Source organism: Eutrigla gurnardus, assembly GCF_963514095.1.
Source record: "Eutrigla gurnardus genome assembly, chromosome: 2".
Lineage (NCBI taxonomy): Eukaryota > Metazoa > Chordata > Actinopteri > Perciformes > Triglidae > Eutrigla > Eutrigla gurnardus.
The window spans coordinates 21,898,454-21,917,220 of record NC_139916.1 but is presented as its reverse complement, the minus strand read 5'-3'; the positions used below and the strand labels follow the sequence as shown (position 1 = coordinate 21,917,220).

Sequence of the window (18,767 nt, the reverse complement as noted above, 5' to 3'; positions counted from 1 at the left end):
TTATGGACCTTGCTTTGTGCACTGGTGCAGTCATGTTGGAACAGGAAGGGGCCATCCCTAAACTGTTCCACAAAGTTGGAAGCATGGAATTGTCCAACATCTCTTGGTATGCTGAAGCATTCAGAGTTCCTTTCACTGGAACTAAGGGGCCCAGCTCACAATCAATCCCCCCTCCACCAAACTTTACACGTGGCACAATGCAGTCAGACAAGTACCGTTGTCCTGGCAACGGCCAAACCCAGACTAGTCCATCAGATTGCCAGATGGAGAAGTGTGATTCGTCCCTCCAGAGAACGCGTCTCCACTGCTCTAGAGTCCAGTGGCGGCGTGCTTTACACCACTGCATCCGATGCATTGCACTTGCTGATGTATGGTTTGGATGCAGCTGATCGCCATGGAAACCCATTCCATGAAGCTCTCTACACTGTTCTTGAGCTAATCTGAAGGCCACATGAAGTTTGGAGGTCTGTAGCGATTGACTGCAGGAGGTTGGTGACCTCTGAGCACTATACGCCTCAGCATCCTCTGACCCCGCTCCGTCATTTTACGTGGTCTACCACTTCTTGGCTGAGTTGCTGTCGTTCCCAATCGCTTCCACTTTGTTATAATCCCACTGACAGTTGACTGTGGATTATTTAGGAGGGAGGACATTTCACGACTGGACTTGTTGCACAGGTGGCATCCTATCACAGTACCACGCTGGAATTCACTGAGCTCCTGAGAGACCCATTCTTTCACAAAAGTTTGTAGAAACAGTCTGCATGCCTAGGTGCTGCTTTTATACACCTTAGGCCATGGAAGTGTTTGGAACACTGTTTTTCAATTATTTGGATGGGTGAGTGAATACTTTTGGCAATATAGTGTTGCTGTTATTGAATGGTGCAATATTTGCATTCATTTTAACTAGATGGACCAAACTAGACAATTGAACTGCATTGTCTTATTGTCTTGTTATTGCCCTGGCATATTAGACCTGACGCTGGATGAAGATGTGCCTCTCCCGACTTTAAAGCACATCATCATCATCAGTGGGAAAATCAGACAAATGCAGAACTCGTCCTGCTTTTCCAGATTTCCATAAGCTGCCTGTTCTTTGCCGTTAAAAAAAAGAACCTGCTTGTTTTTATATTGAAATTTAGCGTCTCCTGATGTGAAACTATATGCCATGCTTTACTACTGCGATGCATGCATTACATGTATCGTTACATGTATTAATACAGGGGTTACAACTCAATATATATTGCTATTAATGCGATACTCTTAGCAAGGAAATGCAATTGCGGTTTTGAAAAAAATAATTCCGTGTAATTAAACTGTCTAAATAAACTGTTACTGTATACACAACACACCACAATGCATACATGTGTACGTTTATCCATTAAAGATGGATTACAACAGTTCTAACTAGCAGTCGGCAGTTTAAACATCACAAAATAAGCCACTTTCTCCCACAAATTGCATGTTTCATGTTTATTGCATGTGTTATGTTGTGACAGCCAATACGGTAACCCAAAACAGGGTTTGCTTGCAACAGAAAGGAGAGTTATAAATGCAATCCCTCTGAAAACATTTTCTGTGAGATAATATAAACTAACCTATGGTCAAATTTAGCACCGAGTAGATGTTTTTGGTGTAAGACTGAAACATAAAACATTGATGGGGGTCCAAGTCTCACATGAGACATGTATTTGTTTACATATTATTATACAGATTCTAGCTGGATGAATATAAATGTTGGTGTTCTCATTTCATTTTGGAAATAAAGCCTGCAATGTGGATTACATTTTTGTCCAGAAGACCCAGCGGCTTTGTTTTTGTCCAGTTTACACCCACTGTTGCATCTATGCAACAGTGGGTGTAAACATTTGGGTCTTCCCCGCTCATTGAACAACCTGCTCTGTCCTAACGAACACACTTTGCTCACTTGCCTATCTCACCAAGGATATGAGTCCTGAACTGAGAGCAACCTTTCCTCCGATTCCTTGCAAACAACTCATGAATCTTCCCTGTTAATAATAAGTCAAAACTTGGAAGCAAGTTTGTATTCGCCTTACAAGATCCAAGTCCTGCATTTGAGGGCAGAGTTCCCTGCATACGATCCCTCACTTAAACGAGAACCAAATGTTTGTTTAAGGTTCTCCTCACTGGGAGTGCACAGTTTATTTTGATTTGGCTGGAATGTCTCTGGACAATGCCAACCCGCTCTGCCGAGGTGTGGAGGAGCATTTTCTCTGGCCCTTGGTGAATTGTCGGCCCCATCATGAGACTATTTATACGCCTGATTGGAGGGAGAAGTGCTGCGGCTTGTTTGGCTCGTTGCATGCTGCAGGGGAAAGCCATTTGTCAGAGTAACAAATGGAGATTCCATGTGATGCGTTTGTGGTGCTGAAAGCTAAATGATCTCTGAGCATATTTCAGTGCAGGTGCCGACCATAAACCACGCCATGTGCGTCGTAACAAAGCTCCCACCATTTCACAGTTAAAAATAGTTGATGGAATACATTGTTTGGCTGACAGAAGATTTTTTTTAAATCATGATTAAGCTTCTGTAATGAATTGCCTACTGCATCACATGCTGAAGGATACCATGAGGGATCCACATTAAGACATAATTGAAATACAATGAAATAAAGATTTCATTTTAAGGGAGCACTGTGTAAGAAGTGGAAACCTTCTCCAAAGAAATGAGGGTCAGCTTTTCACCTCTACTAATGGGTCCATACGATCTACATTTAATGAAATCCTTTATTTAAAAAAGAACCACTAAAACTGCCCATTAACAGCAGGACAGGAATATGCTGAAACTCTGAGAGCTGTTTGAAATGATACTTCTATCTTATCATCTTCACGTTTAGCTGCAGCCAATAGCGCACGTTTACCCTTTGATGATTTGTTTATTGGAGAGATGAACCAAATTCAGCAGCACTAACTCCAGAAGAAAACAAGAGTTCTGTGGTTTTAATTTGAAACGATTCATTTTAAAGATTTTCTTTACTAGCATGAACATTGACAGCCCTACTCTATAGATGTATAAATATATACACATACTATGTATTGAAGTGTACTCCTGGTGGGTGTCGTTAAAACTATAAGCTTTTTCTCTCCCGTTTGTCTCCGTTATCGAGGCATCATTTCACCAATATCACGATGATAAGATTGCTCCTGTGTTAGGAGCTTTTGTTTGCTGGCCTCCCTCGGGGCTTGAGATTTTTGAAAAGTCGATCTCTTCATTTAAGAACAGACAGGATTTTAAGAAATGCTAGACAAAAACAGAGACGTTTTAAAGCTTCAGGAAGTGTGGTTAAGTTCACTTTATTAGATTTAATGGCATGCACGGTTGGGGGGTTCATTACTTTGCTGGATTGAATTATTGATTTCTGTAATAAAATAAATCAGGCCTCCGGGTTTGTCAGATCACACAGATTCAGATCAGGATGATAACGATGCAGCATGGGCACACGTGAATAGCTGTCAAGTGGAGAATCATCAAAAGCATTCAGTGCTATATTTGACGGATCAAGGCAAACACAGGTTTGACAGAAAGTCTGAGCGGAGCCACCATTAAATTGACAGATTGAATGCCAAAAATAGTTTGCCTCCTTTGCCTCTTGTTTCTCAGACGAACCGCTTCGCAACCAGGAGCTCTTCTTAAACCGCCTGGATCAAATTACTCTGCTGCTCGCCAGCTTTTCCCTCTGATCCTGTACCTCAGCTTTTATGTATGGAACAATGACTGCGAGCCTTTAGATGCACGCTGCGTCTGCCAGCAGCTGGAGTGCATTGTCATCCTTAATACTGAGCGCGAATAACGCTGTTTTTCCATTTGCCTTCCTTGGTGTGTTCCTGTGCCCAGGGAGAGCCTGTGTCCTCAAATGCCTGCTGGATATTCACAAAGTGTTCCGAGAGAACGACCCAGCCTACATACTGAACGATCTGTACATCACAGACTACTGCATTTGGATCCAGAGGGTCAAGTAAGTACACCAACGCACACACACACACACACACACGCACCTCCGAGACCTTCGTCCTCCGAGCATTACCTTCAGAGTGAAGTGCCACTCAGCCCCCGGCATGCGTCAGCGCTTCTGAGGAGAGGATTAGACGAGTCATTTGTTACAACGGGGCCAATTGAATGACCGAGCCAGTGAGAGATGCAATCTCCCTTATCGCCATTATCATGTGTCAAAACTAAAGTCAGGGAGCCTCAAATGAGTTGGCCGCACTCAGCAGATCCACTGTGTATGAAAGTTTAAAGAGCGTACATGTGAGCCGGGGCTTCTCATGTCTTCCGTGGGTGTAAACGTCCTCTACAGCATCGCAAAGCCAAACGCACAAAACTCTTTTTTTTTTTTCCCTCCCAATGGTTTAGGTTTGAGTGCTCTCTCCTCCTCCGAGTGCGTATTTTACAATTACTTACACATTTCAAATGTGAGCCTGCGAGCACATTGCTCAGTAATGAGCTCTGTTTTACTCTTGGCCAGCGTTCAGCCAAGTGGTGTGCTCGCTTGGAAAAAGCCCAGTTGAAAAATGTGTGCCTGATGTTGTAGGCTCGGCGCCCAGATGCAGACACGATAAAAGGTCTGCAGGGATTTAGTGCCCCCCCTCCTCCTCCTCCTCCTCCTCACTTTCTCATTGCTACACGTTTACAACTGAATCTAGAATTCTGCTCTAAAAAATTCCACAGATGATCTTTTTACCTTCCATCTTAAACTTGCATATCATTTATCAAACCTTGTTGAGCTGTCTCAGAGAACTATATGTCTTTTTTCTTGGGCATGGGCAGGGGGGCAAGACCTGGTTGGGTGTGGGGTGTGTGAACGTGGTTGAAGGTTGTCCTTTCTGTTGTCCTAAATGTATTTCTGTTTGTCTGTTGCATAAATAATACTTGATAAATAGATTTTTTTTTTAAATGCCACAGATGAGATTTTAAACGTACAATATGTCATTTTTTTTCTGCTGCTAGGGGTCTTTCCAACAAAGCGATAGCTAAAGACACGGTTCGGTGAGATTGTGACGTACATATCATGGGAGCTGTTGCTGTCACCACCAATGCCTTCATTGCAGTCAGCTTCTCCCAGTTTCCTTCAGTTCTTTCATCAGATAGGAGGTTTTACTGGGAGCCAGATTATCTCCTCTCCAAAACAAAGTGACCTGAATAAAGCAGTTTCACCTTAAAAATCAGCGCTGTTCGGCAGACATCCCAAAGGGGCTACGGTTTGCTCAGCTTCTTTCTCTGATAACATTAAAATCTGGACATCTGATGACTGAAATCCTTCATTCAGGTTGAAATATATAGTTAAGTGTTATAAAACATAATACAAATGTGGCCTACAAATGCATATAAAAGCTTCTGGCAGACAACCACAACGCTGACACGTGTAAAAAGGGGATATGACGGCATTGACAGGCAACCAAAAGAAACGCATTAAAATGACTGCTTTCTGTAGGTTTGAAAAACATTGGAACCATTTGGGATAATTTAAGTACACAACTCAACAAAATGAATAACAGAGCTCGAGTTGTTTTTAGACATTTTAATGTGGGAAAGTTACATCTTATACCATTTTAATGGGTGGGAAAGATGCCTTTCTGAGAAGACACTTACTTTTAAGGCTCTCTATCTTTCCCAGGCAGCACACAGATTCTCTTGTCAACTCACTGAACAACTCAATCAGTCTGTTCTGAGCTGAGGGCCACTGGAGCACCGCCTCCTCCTCTCTGTTCCTCCGCTGTACGTTGGAACTAAATGCCAGCTTGACCTTGCACGCTGACTCCTACTACACCCCGCATCGATCATGAAATGGATTAGCCCGTACACTCGTAGTCGCGACCTGTGATTGAATTGTTCCTTTTCCCCTTTCTGTTTTTTTTTCTGTCAATAAAAGGAAGTGAAGGTCCCTTTTTTAATGATCCTCTCATATAAGCTGACATGTTATGAAAAAGCCATTCAGATGAGTAAAACCACTTCTATCTCCAAACCACTTGAAAGAACAACCAGTTCCTGTACGACTCCTCCTCACCGCTCTCTCAGAAATCCCATGCAATCCTCGTGCAATCGTCACTAGTGCCTTCTGAAACCATCTTCCCGTGTTTTGGAGTACGATATTAAAAGGAGCCTGCAGTCAAAATGCAAAGCAGCACAGGAGAACTAGGCCTGCTCTCTGAGGTTTTGGAGCGATCGCGGTTTCCACAGACCAACATCCGCTATCACACATGCGGTTTGTTGTGGCGGCCCCTTTGTGCCGTCTGACAGCTTTGATGACAGATCGTGTAGGCATTGCTTTCTTCAGTGCGAGATATTCCCCCGCGCGGAATTTGTCATCCTCCGCTAAGTGAGTCGCCTCTGGGAGCCGAGCGGTAAGATGAGATGTAATCTACACCCCCGGTGCAATCCCTGTATCTTGTCGTTGCGTGCAGCCGACGAGGCAGGCGCGATCAGCTGCACGCGTGATGGACGTGGCGATTAATGGCTGTTTGTTGGCTGGGAGGGGTTGATTTATTTAATCTCTTTACGGTCCCACATGCATTTCTACTCCTAAAGTTCCTCTGACTGCCGAGACATCGGTCTCAAATTTACAACCTCGTAAAGGCTTCAGCGTGATTTAAGCCTCGGGGCAGGCGCTCCCCTTTACTCCGACACAGAGTCGGAGCAGAAACCCCGCGTGTTGAAATCAAGAGTACCACCTCAAAGCAAATCGCTCTCGCCGTTGTCTCTGTGATTTGAAACTTTTTTGGGTTTCTGCCACATTGGTCACCGTTCCAGAATTTAACACCGTTTCCTTCATGGAAACTGTTTCAACTTCACCCCCACACCTCCCAGTTGTAGTTGGCGGAGGATATTCCTCTAAAATGGAGCAGCAGTCACCAGCCTATTAGTTTCAGAGTATGCTTTTGGAGCTCCTCCGATGCCAAAGTCCCCTGCAGAGCCGCTGGACTACGAAGAAAGTCTCACTCCCTTTCTCTTTGTTGTCTTTCCCTTTATCACAAAGCTTGGAGGGAGGCCAACGTAGATTCACAGCAGCCAGCACAGACGAAGCTTATAAGCCTGGTGTTGTGTTACAGTACCACAGTTAAATCAGAAGGGCTACAACTTCCTTTTTTCAGAGCTGCTTCGTTTCAAACCATCCACCCACCCTTATTAATTGTTTTTTTTATTTTGGGGGATTTTAGCAGGAGGGGAAAAAAGGCATTACAACATACAAGTGATGTGCTCCAGGGTGCACATGGGGGAGAGAAGGTGAAATAATGTTTCCATATGAACTCATTAGTGGAACCGAGTGTTTTTCTTCCGTTGTGGAGTGAATCGGTGTACTTGTCTATAAGTTGTGGGAATTGGACAATCGCACATTGCTCCCCCAAGAGACTGAAAACGGATAAGGAATTGCCTCGCGCCACAACAGACGAAATGATGGGCTCAAATAGTTGTGAATGGAAGGTGTGAAGTGACAGCATAACAATGGGTGTTGTTTTCACTGAAGAAAGGCAGGACAACACTGAAAAGAATGTGTGCAGCACTGCATGAACACAACAAAGGAAAGTGCCAACAATAAAGTTGTAGACATTCTTTATCCTGAGAGCATCCTATTTTTTCTTCTGGAGGATGAGGTAGCCCTCGGGATTTCGACACGCTCTCCTCCCCTGTCGTCTCATTCGTCCTCAGTGCTGTGTGCATGACAATGGCCGCCAGGGAGAGTCGGCAGCTTGTGACAGCAGCTCCCCCGCGGAGAATAACATCTGGAGCGCCGACCGCTGGGAAATGTCTTCGGGTGGCGAGGTCAATTACAGGGTCAAACGCCTTGAGAATGCACTTGTGCATGGTGGCGTCGTGTTAACACCCATCCCCCCTCTGGCGTGCATGGCTGGTCAATTCACTTCAGTACACCTCTTTGTGATTGCTTAACACAAGGGGATTAATACACAGATTTTTCCCCTATGGCTGTTAGCCTAATAGTTGTTTTCATTTTACTTGTGTGAATTACAATTGGGTGTTGAAGGCTACTTCTGTGGTGTGATGCTCCCCGCCCGGAAAGAACCAGGGAATTGTCCCGTAGCCAAGCCCCCAACCCCTCCCCCTCAACCACACAGCTGACGTGACAACCAGATGTTTGCAGGGAACTACCAGGCGGCCTCACATGACTGTCAAAAGGCCATCCTGATGATGGCTTTGACACAGATAATGGAGCTGCTCTATCAGATGTTAGCCTCAGCACTGAAGGGGATCCTTGAGGCCCCCACTGGGGAGAACAAAGATGCAAATGTCTCCCAGCTAACGGGGATAAGTAGTACAGATTTCCTCCCAGCATGAGGCCACTCCAGCTTTTCATCTTGAGTACACAGGCTCATCTTAAACACAGACTCGCACACTGCGTTTGCATAATTTCCTCTTGTCATGTTTGGAGTGCCCACTCCAGTTATTACAATCGATTACAGTGATGGGAATTCTTCTGTCTGAACAGATGCCGATTTAAAAACAGCTCCTAATATCATCATGCCCGTCACATTTCAGATATAAACGAGATATTAAGAGTTGAATGTAAGACCCACTGGTAATGCAATTTGAGGACTTTAATGTCTGAAGGAGTACATAAATCAGAAGGTGAGAGCGGGCCGTAAAAGCAGATCGTAGTAAAGATCCCACAAGCCCAACAGTAGAGTGTAACTGAACGTTTTAGCTGCTTACGCTGCAATGTTGGGGAGAAAAATGAACACTAATCCAAGCCTGAGGGCTTTAAATGGGTTTTTATAAAGAACCACACCAGAGCCTGCAATAGTGAAGACTGTTCTCTTCTGTAGATAAAACTGGACTTTTAAACTTCAATGATGGTGTGGGAAATACAACAGAAAGTGGCTTTTAAAGAATTCTTCCACATTCTTTTGTATGCTCCACCAGATCCAAAACCTCAAAGTCCCAGGGAATGAAACATACATTCCCCCAGTTTTTATCCTGTGTCCTTGTGTTCATTTTTCATTCATCTCTTATTACGTGTAGATCTTTTCTCTACTGTAACACAGTTCCAAATGTTTGACTCTAGGGGGCACTTACTTAAATAAAACATCCAATCACATGAGACTTTAGGCGACTAGCTAGCCACTCTGGTTACACAGAACCGTACTTGTGGGTCAAATCACAGAGCAGGAAGAGATGTGTTTCGATATCAATGTGCAAAAACTTTGTAGCTGATCTCTGATTCATTCAAGAGGAAACTTTTCAGATTTTCAACCGGCTCTGTGTCACTGCAGGGCAATGGTACATGCAAGGAGCTCAGGCGCTGGCGGCACGGAGGAAGGCCGTCGTCATCTGCATGTTCTGCCTACGTTGAAGTGACACACAGCTGGTTGAAAATTGCCAACGTTTCACTTTCATGCGTAGGATCGTAGAAACATCAACTGTGACATCACAGTGCAGAAACTAAAGACGCTCCAACTTCTGTTTGACTGGGACTTAAATGGAAAGTCAATCTTATTTTTGTAGATTTGTTCATAGCTGTTGAGGCGTTTCACCCAAAGCCACGGATGTCAACCTGATGGTGGCTCAAGAGGAGAGGTCAAGGGATCACTAGGGTCGATAGGCTTCATCCTCTGGGGAACATGAATGCCTGTACAATGTTTGATGGCAATCCGTCCAATAGCTCATGACATATTTCATTCAAACAGGAGATTTCCATTCGAGAGCTGCTGCTGCTAAAAAAGCGTGAGCTTGTACAGCTGCTGTAAGTACAGTAATCCAAAGTACACATTGGCTAACAATTTGAATATTTGCCTAAGTTTTCTGATCCGACTAAGCAGTGTAAAACTGGGGGATTTCTGGACAAGTTGTCATGAAATCTGTAACATTTTATCACAATTGATAGGAACGACGATGTGAAATAAGCCCCAGGTTGTAAAAAGCAAACAAAACGTCCATACCTGACAGTAAACAGCTATTTATGACGCATCAGCGTTTGCACAGGACAATCAGTCTCTCACTGGCAGCTATAAGTCTGAACTCCAACACTGGCGTGTTGAATAAATACATCTGCGATTCTCATTTTGGAATCAAAGTGGCATCCGATGCCTCAGACCCTTCCAGCGTTCAGTCACAGTGACGGATCACATCTCCCAGTGTCGGCTTTTATCCCCTTCAGCTAGCGAAGGATGCAGAGTTACACCGAGGAAACGTGGTGCTCGTATTACACAGATTTATACATCTGAAGACATGCTTTATCTGCAATGTTTTCACCAGCACAGACGTGCTGAATGAGTTGCTGTTTCATGAACGAGAGCCCGATGAAAGAAGCGTCAGATTGTAATGTAGCTCTTACACACACACACACACACACACACACATCCCATTCTCATCTAAAGACTTTGGCAGATGGAGGCTTCTTTGTCTCGCCAGAAGTTTTCCAACCTTGAAAAAGCCGTCCCCTCCTCAGTTTAATGAAGGCAAGCCACAACAGCGGTGTAGTAATGACTGGATTGTGTACAACATTATCCCTCCCCCCTCCTGGACAGAGCCTTTGTATTCACCGCAGGCTGAGCTTCTCCAACCACAGAGCAAAGGAGGGGAGAGAAAACAAGCGCGCCTCCCCAATGCTAACTCAATAATGACTTCCCACGGGGGGAAAGAGAATACGGGGCAGTCTTTGAAGTGGCTGTGCTGCAGGAGGCTCTTCTGCTCCAGCCTCGCTACAGGAAGCCCTCACGTGGCTTTTATAGAGCCCGGGACCCAAACAGGCTCCACACAGCCTGCACACACTCGTCATCATTAGCCAGGGTCGCGCTTCAATGTCTTGATATTCATGTAGTCACTGTGGGGGAAAAGGGCCCATTTGTCATTGTTTCATAAGTCGCGCCTGTCTTTCGTGGCGTTCACAGACCACAGAATCGCTGGACTCGGCTCGCTCAGAGAAGGACGTTTTTGTTCACAACTTAACCATTGTGTGTGGAGATGAAGGAAGGTGTCTCCAGTCCTCGTCTATAGTTCCAGCGTGGTGCATTTATGTGCTGGAAAATCAGCTTCCCCCACAGACGTGAAGAAGACTCATTTCCACTGTTGAGGGAAGCAGTAATAGTCAGTCGGTCCAACACTTGGACCTTGGTTTGGGCTGAAATATCTCAACAACTACACATTGCCATGACATTTGGTTCATATATCCATGGGCTTTTTAATCCCCAGTCTTTTCCTCCACTAGAGGTTCACACTCTAGGTTTTGAGTGGAATGTCTTCCCAACTATTGGATGCAATTTGGTGACGCCTTAACATTTGCTCTAACACCATCACATCATCACACACTTCTATTATTAGTCTGACCCTACATGAACCCACATAGTTCCTGTCCAAGTCCAATCAAGTTTGAAGCACCAGTGTGGCTCATCGGTGTGTTTTTAGTAGCTCGATTGCACAGAGGTATATTCTATTTAATGCTTTTGGCTACGCAAACCATATTTGTCAGGTGGATCAATAGAATGCATTAAAGGATTAATATGGTAATACAGAATATTACAATGTTTAATGCAAGAAGCAATCACATTCCTCTTCACAATGCACACACCGTTTTAGCTTTTCAGTGCGTTGTGGGTGTTATTTGATAGGATTTACAGATTTTGTAGCAGATTTTCAGAATGGCATGCATTCCAGCTGCACTCACAGCTCCATGACTGAATACACAGGGGGATTTTTTTTTTTTTTTTTTTTTTTCAAGAATTATTTCTGAGCTGGCAAGTAGCCCAAGCATCTTAGCAGGAAAATCGACTTTGGCTACTGTTTCCAAATTCTGCCACATAGCGACCGAGGAAACTGCCAAAACATTTTTTGGATTAATGTGCATGTGAGAAAGGGCATCTCCCTTCTTTCCCACCTCCCCCCAACCCCCACCCCTCCCAGATTATTCCTTTCTTAGTGTACAGAGGAGAATGTGCTCAACTATAAGATCTGTTTACACAGTCCCTCCTGAGGTCTTAGATGAATACACAGCCCCTACACGCTGCTTCCATAAACACTTTACTCACCAGAATAGGGAGCTCATTAGGACTGCACGGTAATGAGGAGCCATCCTGGTGCTCAGCGGTCGGTTAATTGGGCCAGAGAGGGCACCAGGAGCCCAGTGTGAAAATGTGAATGGCAGCGGAAGAGTAGCCCCCTACACACACTCACACACACACACTTTCTCCCACCCTGAATGGACGCAGTCTGAATCGCAGTGACCCGCAGAGGTCATCTTGTAATCACCATGGCAATAGGGGCAGCACACACGCCTTAACCGCGCTGGACGACGAATAGCAACCACTTAAGTTTTTGGCAGCATGGCAGGAATTCCCAGCGTGAATAATGTGCGAGCGGGGGCCTCCCAACAATCTGATGGCTTCACACAAATGAAGCCTTTTTGCGGAGGACATTCATCAGCTTTAAAACACATTTTCTCTTTTCAAGGACTCCTGTGTCTTGTGGGGACACAGCTATAAAATTGAAGGGAGGGGACAGGTGACATTGTTTAATGTACTGCTTTTATGAGGACATTATCTTAATCCGTGGAGGCGTTGAGCTGTGGGGCTGCAGCTCGGAGACATTCTCTGTCCAGACATTTATTGATGCTGTTGCAGTCGGACTTTGTGCACGACTGCAGTCTATCAGGTCATTCGAGGTTTCCCTGCTTCCATACTGCAGGATTTATTCCTCAAATGTGGTTGTGTTCATTCTGTTATTCAAGGACTAGGAACCTTTTGAGGAACTCATTGCGTTGTAGACTTTAGGGACCAGGGTCTATATTAAGTACCAGGGACATTTTACCCCCCAGAAAAGCCCTGGTTGGGGGGTAGTACTTTCTGAAGGTACAGGAACTTTCTGGGTGAGGTGTGAAGCGATAACCATCACTGATTGGTCAAACATGCACCGCGCCGCTGCTTCAACTGTACAGCTTCATTCATAAAGCAAAGTACTCCAGTACTTTAGGACCATTTAAGGACGAGGGGAGAGCATTTCGAGGGGAGAAAAAAAGAGAAAGCGAGCAGGCGAGCTGAGAGGGTGAGCGGTAGAAGAGAGACCAAGCAGCGGTGCGGTAAATAAGAGATAAAGTTACGGTTCCGCTCTAAAGCACAAATAAATAACCATCAAACACTCAACAGATGATTTATTGAGGAGACATAGTTGGATTTCCCTCCTCTGCATTTCATTCATTAAATTCAACGTGCAGCAGCAAATGTTGTCGCAGGGAGATAAAGCCAAGGTTTGTTTTTGTTCTTTCAGATGAAACGTGTTTATCCTTACAACCGCCAGCAGCCCTCGTCAGTCTCGTCTCGCTGTGGAAATGCCGGCAACAATAAACAGAAAGAACCTTCTCGTTCATTGAAAATGAGTCCTGGGACTAAAATGACCAGGATCTGCAGCTTTATTTCCCTCTACAGCCTGGTCGTTGGGTACAATATCCTGTTTAAAATCCCACTGTACAAATACGAAAGGCTCCTCTGCGATTGTTGCCGACCGCCGCTCCCTCGTCTTCTCCTGTTCCGTTTGCAGCCTCCCACTGTTTGTTAGCTTCGCCTCTCGGGATGCCGAGGTGAAAGTGAGCGCGTGTTTGCATGTGCGGACGGAGGTGGGGGAGGAGTAATCCCTCTCTCCCTCTCTTATCACCTCTCACAGGGAGAGCAGCGGTGGGGGAGGAGTAGAGCCCGATCCCCATGTATCAGAGCAGCTCATCTCCCTACATTATTAAACATCCATATTTCCATATTTCATTGAGCCCCCTTCGCCTTGGCAAATCGCCGTCTACTTAGCATTCAGATGAGAATGGGATATGGTTAATGGGTATTAGATTTGTAGATGGTTATCCTGTGGCTATGTCTTTAGTACGCAGAGCCAGTCAATCAGTCCGTCGCGCTCGCTCTCTCTCTCTCATTCTCACTCTCACTCTCTCTCCCTCTCTCGGGTACCACTGATGGAGTTGTAGTTTGATGTCTCTTTTTTTCCGGCTCTTGGCGTAATCATGCACCAGGTTTATTGGGGAAACTATTTTTGCTTTTATCTTCCCAGGTCCAAGAAGATGTCGAGCTTGGCTGCGACGTTACAAAAAGCCGTCCTGCGGAAAAAAGACTTGGAGCTGGAACTTGAGGAGCTAGAGCAGGCAGCGACGATGGTGGCTGAGGAGGAGGAAGAGGAGGAAGAGCAGGGAGCCTCCGACCACACTCCGATATCCCACAGTGACAGCAGCAGCGCTTCCAGTGACAGCAGCAGCAGTGACTCGTCCGATGATAGCCAGGAATCTGAGGCTGAAGGGCAAGGCGTTACCGAATCCAACAAGGGAGGAGGAGGAGGAGGGCAGCTGTCTAAGGACAACCCTCTACTGCCCCAACCCATCTCGGCTGCCTCTCCCATCCCCCAGGAGCCCACGATCACACTCTCCTCAGCGGAGGATAAGGTGGACACTCTCCCCTCAGCCTCTGAAGGCTCCAGACAGCTGATCCAGGAGCTTGGGGAGCGGGTGGCAGAGGAGCTGAAAATCTCTCAAGACTCCAACTACAAAGCAGAGAGACTGTGTTCACAGGCGAGCGGCTCTGCAGCAGAAACAGACGCAGCATCTGGGAGGAGCAGCAGTGGGACTTTGTTAGAGCCGAGTCCTCGCAGAAACCCTCTGCTCATCGTGCAAACTCAGGAGGATCTAGATGAGAGCGACTTCGTCTGCTGAGAGACTGTTGTGGAACCTGAAAGCCAGTTGATTCATTTTTTACCCTGTTAACTCAACTGTGCAAGGCGTGTAAGAAAATGTAACTATTTGGTTTTTAATGATTTAATTTCTGTATGATTTTTTTTTAAACTGTCCTTAAGGAAGGATGTTAATATCTATAAAAATATTCTCTTACTCTATGAACTTGCTGAGCCTCATTAAAACCCTTACTTCATGAAATGGTTATTGAATGCTATGGTTATTTAATGAACCAGTGTAGTCTCATTTCATTAGAGGACAGAAGAAGAAATAAAGACAGCCTTCTTCTCAGGGTTCCTACACATCCTGGAAAACCTGAAAAACACTTGACCAATTTTCCAGTCATGGAAAAAAACATGGAGAATAAGAGTAAAAGTCAGGTCCTCTGGAAAATCTTGTGTTCTGGAAAATGATTTCAACATCGTCCTACTTCATTTTGGCAGAGAATGACTTGGCTTTCTGTCAAAGCTTCCCAGAGCAGATAACGTTGCCATCTGAAAGAGCCAGGTTGTGTTGGGGATCATATAATCGTTCCAATGGTGGTTCACTGATGAGAGCGTTCTCAATAGGCCGTCATGTGGTGGAAACACTGTGCACACAATCTAAAGTCACGTCACATGCAAGTTGGATGACACTTCAGTGGCTGAAACTGCAAACAAAGTACCGTTATCCTCCATGTGTAAATATTAGTTACTGCTGGCTGCTAACTGGTAGCTTTTATTATATTTTCCTGTGATCAATGGTCATACCCGCTAGATCATCACTTAAAATGGATACGTCCTGGAAAATGAAGAAACAGTTCTCTGACTATATTCTGCTGCTTTATATTCAAGCTGCCTGCGTATAGCTTGTGAACCAGATCTCAGCTCCTAGTGCAGGACTTCTCTCCGTGTGTATACCATACTAAGTCAGTCTTCATGCATGTTGGGCTTAAGAGAAACCAAGCAGGATTGCCATTCCAGGGAGCACCACTGTGACTGATGCACAAAGTGGTTTCGGCTTCTTTTAGAAAACTTTTCTTTGCCTAATAAATAGAAGGGAAGGCATTGATTGAAGTGGAAGAGGCTCTTGTCGGCACTAAACGGTGCTGCGGAGCACGCAGGAGTGATCGATTCATCTGGCATGAATGGCGGAGCGCCATCAACACAGCTCAATATCATCGGCCCGCGTCTAGCAGGCGAGAGAAAACAAACAAGGAAGCACATGTCAGGCAGATAGATGAGAGCTGCGAGCTGGGCTGCAGCGCGGGAGCTGTTCGTTTGAGAGATGAGAGCACCCAGGGGCCCCGAGGCAGCACAGAGCCGGCAGAGACTCACTGACACTCAGGCCAGCAAACGCGTGGGGATGTCCACATTCACCGGCAGCTGCAATATCCACCTACCCTGCTATAAAAAAAAAGATTTTAATGTGTCCCCCGAGTGGACGTTTATTACTGTAATTGAATGAGAAATAAAAGACAGAATGTACCCAAATTAGCTGGATTTGGCAGGTTTTGTGATTCTAATAGGTCATAACTGGCTGAGGGAGTGGTTGGTCAAGCATGGCTACAGTGTTGCCTCAGGCTCTTTTTTTTTTCTAAAGGCAAATTTTTTCCTGTGTGAATGAAGGCGGCTCAGGAAGAGCCACCGGTGATGATGGCTCCTTGGGTAGGCAGCGTCTGCAGTGTTGTGTTACCATGATGGATGGTGTTGTTAGACACCTCCCAAGAAGAGACAACCTCCTAGCACCACCCCCCTGGGAGCGGGCGCCATCATTGCTGTGACTGAGATGACTTACATCGTGAGGGCCGGTCCATTTAAAACCCCCTTCGTTCTGGGGACATGAGTCCGGGGACGGCGAGGCCCCCACAGGCGGTGCTTCTCTCTCCCCGCCGGGGTTTCACATTGATTAAGTGACACTGGGCTCTCTTGCCGTTTTTCATTTTAAAGTGGCCTCCATATTCCCCCATTAGTGCAGAGACTTCTCGGAGCCTGACCGGGGGGATCCGCGGCCAAGCTCGGCACTTCACTCGGTTCTTCTGCAATTAATACTCCTCGCCTGCAGACATTTTTCAAGCGACTCGGCCACGGTTTAATGAACGTAGCTGATAAATTATACAAGGGCAGTAATAAATGTGATGTCTATGCTCTATTTTGACTTGGATTTGATAAATCAGCCCCTTACTCGTGTAGTGGGTGTGCCCTTTGACCCTGAAGGGTCTAAGAAACCAGAGTAATGTGTTCAGGACTCATGAGGGCCACTGTGGTAATTAGCCCATTAGCAACAGCACATGTCGAATAAGGAAAGGCTACCAAGGCTCGTGATATATTTGCCTTTTAGCCAACGGATAACGGCTCCATAGTCCACATACTTACCTGCATACTTTATTTGTACCTGGAGAATGTTAACCACGAGGAGACGGGTCAAGGTCAACTCATCTCCCGCTGCCACATCTTCTTTCTTGAGAAATCTTGAAGCCTTTTAGAGAATACAACAAAGTAACCATTACACGCCGGAATAAAAGTCTTGACCTTGGAAATAGCAATTTGACATCAACTTTTTGGTATGTACACTCTTTTTACTTTCTTGATGGGAGTTAGGTAAGATCAACTCCACTCTCAAAAGCTCACTACTTGACAGAAACTCCAGGAAGTCACTGCACCCGGCCAAGAAGTAGTCTGTCACATAATCCCCATAAAAACCATGTGTCTTGGAGGGAAAATGGCAATTGTTGTGCAAATGCGGTTGCTTGCCACCAACCCACCATTTCATTTTCTGTAACCAGTGATGCGTTGAAGAGTTAATTAGCAAGCTAGCTAACTGGCCAGCTGCCCGCTAGTTAGCTAGCTAGACAAGCTAGCTAGCTTGTCAACAAGCTTTAATGCCTCATCCGGGGCAATAGAAATGTGTTTTTCTACTCTGTGACTGAGTGAGGATAAAGCATGAAGTTGTTAAATTTACTCCTTTCTGCGCCTTGCTACTATCGTAGAGCTCTGGGAGACCACAGACCTCTACAATACGTTTTGTCTCCATTTCTGATTTCTGATGACGAGTGACGACAGGAGGAGACTCTCAACTCTGATTGGCTTTCGCGTTAGCACGTTGAAAATTTGCCTCATTCACGCCGCATAATTTACGTCAAATTGCGTCATTCGCACCGCCCGAGGCCTCCAAGTGCGAATTTGCGTCTTTGCATTGTATTTACATGCAATTTACTTGCGTGAAAAATGTACTTCGCGTTTGGTGTGAACGCCCCTTATGTTGGTTTAGTTTATACAGCAGTTAGCTGGCTACGACGGTTGCTATGGCAACAGTTCCCATAATGTGCCATGTTGATTTGACTGGGAATGTCCGTCCATTTGTATGGAACTAACGCGGAAATCATGTCGGTTTTATGCACGTGAATATTTATTATAACTGTTTGGCCGCGCACTGTGCCCCGACCTACCCTGCCACGCCGCGTGTAGAAATAAAAAACTGATGATCCCACTAATGTTATATTGTCGGCTATTCCCTCCCTTGTTTTTGTTTCAAATGGGAAAGGCAGCCAGGACGGTGTGGTCGCTGCCCTCTCTCTCCCTGCGACACGCTGCCTCTGGTTGATTGTAATAGAAAACTCAATCTCCTCTCCCGTTCCTGAGAGGCAAAGTGATTCTGGTGCTTGAAAAGATTAATAGCCCTCAAGAAGAAATGAATCAGGTGCTCTCCAGGGCCTGACCCCCTCCAGTGGGCGTGCAAATAGAAAATCCTTTTGTGCGCCCTCTTTCTCTCGCCCGGCCATGTCGCCTAGTGTGGCTCGGCTCTCCCTTTTGTAGCCTTCGCACTGTGTCATGTCGCTCCAGGCTCGGCTGGCCAAGGAGACGAGGAGCGGCTCCGGCGCTCGCGGAAAAAAAAAGAAGGGGGAAGCAGGTGGCTGTTCCCTTCAGCTCATTCTTCTGGCTTTTGTAGTCGGGCCCTCTTGAAATGACTGGCGTATGGTAATGAGGGAATGAGTGCATGGGATGTGTCAGTGTCTCTCAGGCTGACAGCGCTGATGGGGAGGGATTATCTAAATGGGCTATTTTCATGCTCTTAATCACAAAAGAAACAGTGGAATACCCCCTTTCC

The 18,767-nt window shown here is 45.6% G+C and overlaps 1 protein-coding gene across 1 annotated transcript in view; it reads left to right on the top strand.

Annotated features, from left to right (window-relative positions):
• The window catches only part of shq1 (SHQ1, H/ACA ribonucleoprotein assembly factor), a 31,511-nt gene extending 16,638 nt beyond the window's left edge, over positions 1–14,873 (top strand). The window contains exons 11-12 of the mRNA XM_084037725.1: positions 3,854–3,974; positions 14,012–14,873. Coding sequence (XP_083893851.1) covers positions 3,854–3,974; positions 14,012–14,663 — 773 coding nt within the window. The 3' untranslated portion in view covers positions 14,664–14,873. The remainder of the gene's footprint in view (positions 1–3,853; positions 3,975–14,011) is intronic.
• Positions 14,874–18,767: the final 3,894 nt, after the last annotated feature.